The sequence below is a fragment of the Hemicordylus capensis genome, chromosome 4, assembly GCF_027244095.1.
Source record: "Hemicordylus capensis ecotype Gifberg chromosome 4, rHemCap1.1.pri, whole genome shotgun sequence".
Lineage (NCBI taxonomy): Eukaryota > Metazoa > Chordata > Lepidosauria > Squamata > Cordylidae > Hemicordylus > Hemicordylus capensis.
Window position 1 is genome coordinate 155,731,725 of NC_069660.1, and position 6,674 is coordinate 155,738,398.

At 45.2% G+C, this 6,674-nt stretch overlaps 1 protein-coding gene across 2 annotated transcripts in view; it reads right to left on the minus strand.

Moving 5' to 3' along the window:
- The window catches only part of XPR1 (xenotropic and polytropic retrovirus receptor 1), a 169,784-nt gene extending 167,476 nt beyond the window's left edge, over positions 1-2,308 (minus strand). The window contains exon 1 of one of the 2 annotated variants that reach the window (XM_053245279.1): positions 1,729-2,308. In XM_053245279.1, the coding sequence (XP_053101254.1) occupies positions 1,729-1,797 (69 nt within the window). In that variant the 5' untranslated portion in view covers positions 1,798-2,308. The remainder of the gene's footprint in view (positions 1-1,728) is intronic. The other variant, XM_053245278.1, reaches the window with a different exon arrangement.
- Between the last annotated feature and the right edge of the window lie 4,366 nt (positions 2,309-6,674).

Below are 6,674 nucleotides of genomic sequence, written 5' to 3' on the forward strand. Positions count from 1 at the left end.
TGTCTAAAATTTAGAGTAACACAACATCTAGAGATGCCAAAATGGATATCATAGTCATTTAAAATGGCCAATACTTTTTCAAAGAAAGAATTTCCTCAGAAATTGCTTATATTTATTGTACGAACTTATTAATGGTATAAGCATAATCAACAATAGGAACCACAGACAGAAGTGGAACACAGGAAGCTAAGCAAATTGATTACATGATCACAGAGAAGTACTTAGTCTCTCTGGGTAAAAAACACAAAGAGCAGGGCAGTCATCTAGGCTGACCCCTAATTTATTTATGTATCTATTCGTTCCATTTATAGACCGCCCTTACAAAATAGCTCAGGGCGGTTCACAAACATCAAAGACCCTTTAAAACAATTTAAGAGCACTGGAAGGCCAGGTAGGTCTTTAGGGCTCTCCTAAATTTCAATAAAGAATTCAAATTACGGGTGTCTGCAGGGAGCATGACAGGGTCATCAGCTGGGAGTCAAAAGCAGAGATCGTGGGGCTTTCTGGGATAGTGGACAAGGAGGATGAAGGATCCACAATGACTTTCTGGCGAAAACCTTATCTCAAACATGGCATAAGAACTGGAAAGATGTTATGTTAGAAAAAGCCTCATAGGGAAAGCACAGTAAATCAAGACTTCCACAGAAGGTGTGAGAATGACTGTAGGTGAAGGAAGCTGAATTAAAGCTGAACCTCAAAGAAACACCAAAACATTCAAACTATGGAGCAGTCAGGGTCTAGTGTCTCTACCCAAGGACAGCTCTCCCATAAAATCCTCACAAATAACTCATCTCAATCCTCAAAATAAGGCAAGAAACTGCAGAGAACTGGTATATCAATTCAATACTTGATCAGGAATGGACAATTAGGAGCAATGAATACAGAAAACTCCAGAGACAGAATTGGAAGGTATCAGTAATCCTGGGATGGGGTGCCACCTAGCTTCTTTCGCCAGTGCTTGGCAAATAGCCTTTAAGGTTCTGTTTTTCCTCTCTAGCAACAGTAATATCCCAATGAAGGGACTCTGAAGCCACTAAACAACCACCAGGTAGCCGAGACCTGTCTTGCTTCCCCTTCAACAAAGAAGAGACTGCTCTCCGGAAGCTCCTGCTCTCCCCCCTGCGAAACAAACACATTCCCTTCACCCAGCCATCCAGATCATAGTTTCCTGAAGGGGAGTGCCAAGGGGCTGGTAACATGTTTTTTTTAGGAAATCGGGAGAAAACCAGCTAATAATGAGGACAGATTAAGGGATAGGATTCTTCGTTTTGCGGCCTCCCTGCAACATCGCGAACTTGGGTGAATGCAGATGAAGGGGGCATGCAAAGACGACAACACCACAGAGAGGGGAGGAACCCAAGCAGATCCTAGGTGGACGATGGCAGAATGTGGCGCAGGAAGGAGATGGTAGGTTCAACGAAGGCTCCACTACGCCAGTCTGTCCATCCCACCTGTCCCAATAGCTAAACACGAGAAGCTTTTGCATTAGATCTTCTCCCCTTCCACTAAGGAAGGGGATTTCTTCCCCTGTCCCCATCCACCCTTCTTTCTACCCTATTCCTCCTCTGCCTATCCACTAACTCCCCTCCATCAGCTCCCCTTTTCCCCACGCCCGGTCTTCCAATACGTACTGCCACACTCCAGGAGCTCCCGCCCCCCCCAACCACCCCACCAGCCTCAATGACCCACAACTCCCGGTCTCCCTCCTCCCCGGAGAAAAGCAGGTACCTCATACTGGATGTATTGCTTCCGCCACTCGGGGGTGATGTGTGCGGAGAGGTGCTCGGCGAACTTCATCCTGCTATCGCTGTCGCTTTGTCAGCCCTACCCTGCCGCGGGGACTGTCGCCTCCCTCGCTTCCTCCTTCACCTTCACTCGGCGGTCCCGGAGCCGGCTCGACGGAGGCAGGACTTCGCTGAGGTGCCTCCTGGCGGCGTTTCTGCTGGTGGCGACCGACCCTGGCTGGTGCCGCCCTCACCGCACATGAGCTCCCTCGCCGCTCTCCTCGCAACACCGGGTCCCAGCGCGCTGCCGCTCTTCCTGCCTAGGGTCTCCTCAGCGCCGCCGCCCACTGCGGCCCCGCAGCCTCCCCCAGTGCTCTTGCAGCAACAGCAGCAGCGGCAGCCTCCGCCGCCATCTTTCCTCTCCTCACTCAGCCAGCCCCGCCTCTCCCCGCCTTCTCATGCCCGCCCAGCTTGACGTCATCGCCATGGTAACCGCCTCCCTCCCGAAGAGCGGAGAAAACGTAAGAAAAAGTGGGGGAGCAAAAGAGAAGGAGCCACGCTATTAGCCACGCCCATTTACCACCAACCCTGCACCGCGCCTTCCCTCCCACCCTCTTCAAGGCAAGAGGAAAAGGTGAGGCAAGAGCAGCGCAGAGCCGAACTGACTGTGACCCCGCCCCCACCACGCCCCCTTGGTCTCCGCTGCTCAAGCAGAGTCTAACGGGCTGACAGTCACGCCCCTTCGCTTGTGCTCGGCTGTTCTAGGAATGGGGGTGTTCCGTGTCTACTTGTCCTTGGCCAAGATTGAAATTAAGAGTCTCTTGAGTCTCTCCTTATAAAACAAGTATTTTTAAAATTGAATTCTTTCATATGTAATTCATTTGTATGCAAGTGATTTGCAATATATATACATTTTATATTGGGTTGTGGTGGAGGAGGAACGCGCAGAGCGCCGGCACTTCCCGGCTTCTCTGGCTGTTGGGGTGGGCATGGCCTTGAGGGCTGTCACGGAGAGCGCCTGCACTCCTGAACTTGCAACTACATCACTGTTCCATTCATTTTGTCACATAATTACATGAAACAGGAATGCATAGTTTCACACTTTCATCTGTTTAATTTAGCATATTTCTTACCCCACTTCTCAGCTCAAAGTTTCTCAGAGCTGCCTTCCAACTAATTTTTCTAGCTAGCAGTAACTGGGCATATGGTACTGCATTTGGTTGCATGGAGGGGGGCCATGAGAAGCTGGAAGGGTGCTCTTCTGCCTGGGTAGATGCTGTTGCTAAGCCTCAGAAAGTCAAGAGCTGAGCTGTAGGGATGTGTGCATGGAACATGTTTGAAAGACCAGTGGTTTGGCTGGTTTGAAGGTGTGTGTGGGGGGGTAACTTTAAGGACTGGGGAGGGTGCTCTCCCCCTTGCCATATTTCTCCCACCAGCATGCGCACGTGCAGCGGCCACTTCCGCTCTGTGATGTACTGGGGCGGTAAGGAGGTACGCTGCTGTCCCAGCGGGATCCTTCTTGAGAACAGTGCCAGTGGGGGAAAACATGGCATGGTGGGGGGGAGGGAAAGAGCACCCTCCCCGTTCCTTAAAGTTATCCCTTCCAACTTCAGACCAGCAGTCGCCGGTTCTGTGCACATCCCTACTGAGCTGTGGGCAGCAGTCACTAGGAGGTACAAGTCCAGGGCCAGGAACATACCAGAGATAATGCTGGACTAGAGTCAGGAACCCAGAAGGATGAACAGGAACCAAGAACCAAAGGCCAAACCAAGTAAACAGACAGGAACCAGGATGAACCCCAAGCAAGGAAAAGGACCTTGATATTGAAACAGAGGCCTGTCTCAGCTGGGAAGTCTTTTATACTTCCCTTCCCACTGCAAAGAGAGTCAATAGATGATCTCTCAGGGCAGGGCTTAGCCCAGGCTTAAAGGCTAGAAACCATGCTGCAGTGTAGTGAGCTTCCACAAAAGGCAATAATGTGCCTAGCTCGGATAAGGCAGAATGTGACACATGGCAGAGGATGCTATGTAGTTTTACATTTTAAAATGATAGTCAGTATCTTTGATGGCTGTTTTGGTGCCTGGGAAGATTGTTCAGAAACTTCAGCTAGTATGGAATTACACTTTTGGGCTGTTGATTGGTGCCAAGAATGAGGACCGTGTCATACTCTTCTCTCATCTTTGTTGGCTGATGTTTTGTTTCTGAGCAAAATTTAAGGTGCTGATTGTAACTTGTAAATTGTGAGCCCTTTGGAGACAGGGAGCCACTTTATCTATATCTATGTACACTGCTTTGGGAACTTTGTTGAAAGCTGTATATAAGTATTTGTCATATTTGTATTCATGCCACATGGACCAGGAACTGGGTATTTAAAGGACTGCACCTCCCCATAGGAGTCTGTTCATTCCCTGAGATCATCGAGAAAGATTCTCCTCTGTGTTCCATTCTCACTGGAGGTGCAGTTGATAGTGACACATGAGGGCCTTTTTTGTTGTAGTGCCCAGTCTGTGGAATTTCCTGGCATGTGATATAAGATCAGCTCCCACTCTGTCAATGTTTCACAAAAAGGTCAACTCTTTTTTGTTCCAACCAGTATTTGGTTGACTTAGGCTCTTTGTATTTGTGCTTATTGCTGCTGCTGTTTTGTTTTTTGGGCTTTTAAAACTGTTTTTGCCATTTTAAACTCTGATTGTAAGCCACCTTGGGTTTCTCCATAATGGAGAAGAAAGGCAAGATGTAAATTTTAAAACATAAATCAAATGTTGCATTCATCTGTAGATTGTGTATACTATGCATGCTAGTTATATTTTATCTTTCCAATGCAACTCTCAAATGACTAGTGAGATTAGATAGCCATGTGAATTCCCACAACATATCAAATTACTCTTGCCTTGGTGTATATGATGTTGTTGAAAGAATGGACCAATTGAGTCAATTTCTTAGGTTAGCTGGGATAATATTCATGCAGTGTGCAATACTGACACAAATCTGTTTCACTGAATTCACTGGACCTTCTTCCAAAGAAAATATGCTTAATACTGCAACTTTAAAATAGTCCAAATACCCACAAAATCTTGAACAATAGGATATGAAATTCTGTAATGAGGATATGAGATATGTAGGTGTTAGGTAATGGGGAGAGAAGATGCAATGGCTGAATCAGACACATAACCTTGATGTTATTTCTGGGCTAGTGAAGTGTGATAGATCCAGTATGTTTAGAAACAGGAGGTACAGTTTTAAGAAGTATGAAAAACACTGGTGGAAGGCAACCTTTAAATGGTGTGAATGGCCTTCTTCTCATTGTTTTCTGTTCATAGAAAGCATTCAGACAAAGGTACCTGTGTTGATTAATAAAGCTCATGGATTAAATATTTCAACAATAATGGTTAAAATTAGCATTAGTGTTGTACATTTTGAGTGTTCAAAGCACTGTATGTAGATTATCAGCACTCCTTACAACAACATTGTAAGGCAGGCCAAAATTCTTATTTATTTATTTATTTATTTATTTATTTATTTACTGAATTTATATTACCACCCACGATCAAAATCCTTAGGCGGTGTACAGAATTTAAAAATATAAAACATAAAACATTTAAAATGCATAAAGATAAAAATCATAATAGATAAAAACACATTAAAATCATCTCCATTGTGAGGGCCTGAAGGAGAGTGTCCCACCAAAGACTGCTCAGTGAATTCATAGCTGAAGTGAGATTTTAACTGGAAGATTCCGGGCTCACAGCTCATCCTCCAGTAACTGAACACAAAATAGTAACTTTGCTCTAGTCACTACTTAAGGCTGATAGGACGGTATGCAAATAAATGTTAACTGCTAATAAGGAGATAGCTTGTTGAAGCTATCTTCTTACTGGCAGTTAACATTTATTTGCATACAATCCTATACATGTCTGAACACTGTCTCTTCTATTTTACCCAGACCATCTTTATAATTTGGCATTTGTGTCAATATTGCTACACAGCAGTGATATAGGAAGATGCTGAAAGGCATCATCTCATACTTCGCAGGAGGCGACAATGGTAAACCCCTCCTATATTATACCAAAGACAACCACAGGGCTCAGTGGTCGCCAGGAGTCGACACCAACTCGACAACACACTTTACCTTTACCTTACTTGGTACTTGCACAATGAGAGAACAATCCACTGGAAAGGACTTGTTCAGTTCTCAGTGCACAAAAGAACTTCCCAGTGGGTTGTGTCCAGTGTGTGTATTTTACCTAACTATTCATTCTAAGCCAAAACAGCCTAAATGCATATATCGTAAATTTTACTAGAAAGCCTCCCACACACTAAACTGCAAGCCCTTTTTTAAAAAATCACTATATAAAATAACATATCAAACCACCTACATCTACATTATTCCTTAATTTGCTGCTTTTTAATGGTTCATTTTGCTTTAAGAACAAACACTTTTCTCTTATTGGCAAAGAAATCAAGCAATACAATGCAGCTGGAAGCAAAACAGGATGGGGGAGAAGTCAGTGGAAAACACACACACACGAACGACTTATACAGGACCATCCTATAGTTCTGGTGTGCTTGGTGGCCACGATACCAATGCCAGCACCTAAGTAATATAATCGCAGTCCTATGCATTCCCAGAAGCAAAGCAGAGATCAACTTAGCCCCCCTCCCCAGCTGTTTTTGAACTACAACTCCATAATCCCCAGCCACAGTGGCCAATAGCCAGGGATTATGGGAATTGTAGGCCAACATTTGCAGGGGGGCCAAAGTTGAGCAGGTCTGGATTAAAGTAAAGAGGCTTTTATCTTCTGACCCTGCCACAGTTCTGATTTGGATTGTGCTCTTTCATGGCTGCTATTTGCCCTGGAAAAAGGCTCCCACTGGTATGTCTCCTGTGTAACTTCTTTTTTGTCCTTAGACAATGCTCACCCATCCATTTTAAATAATTGCACTGGAACT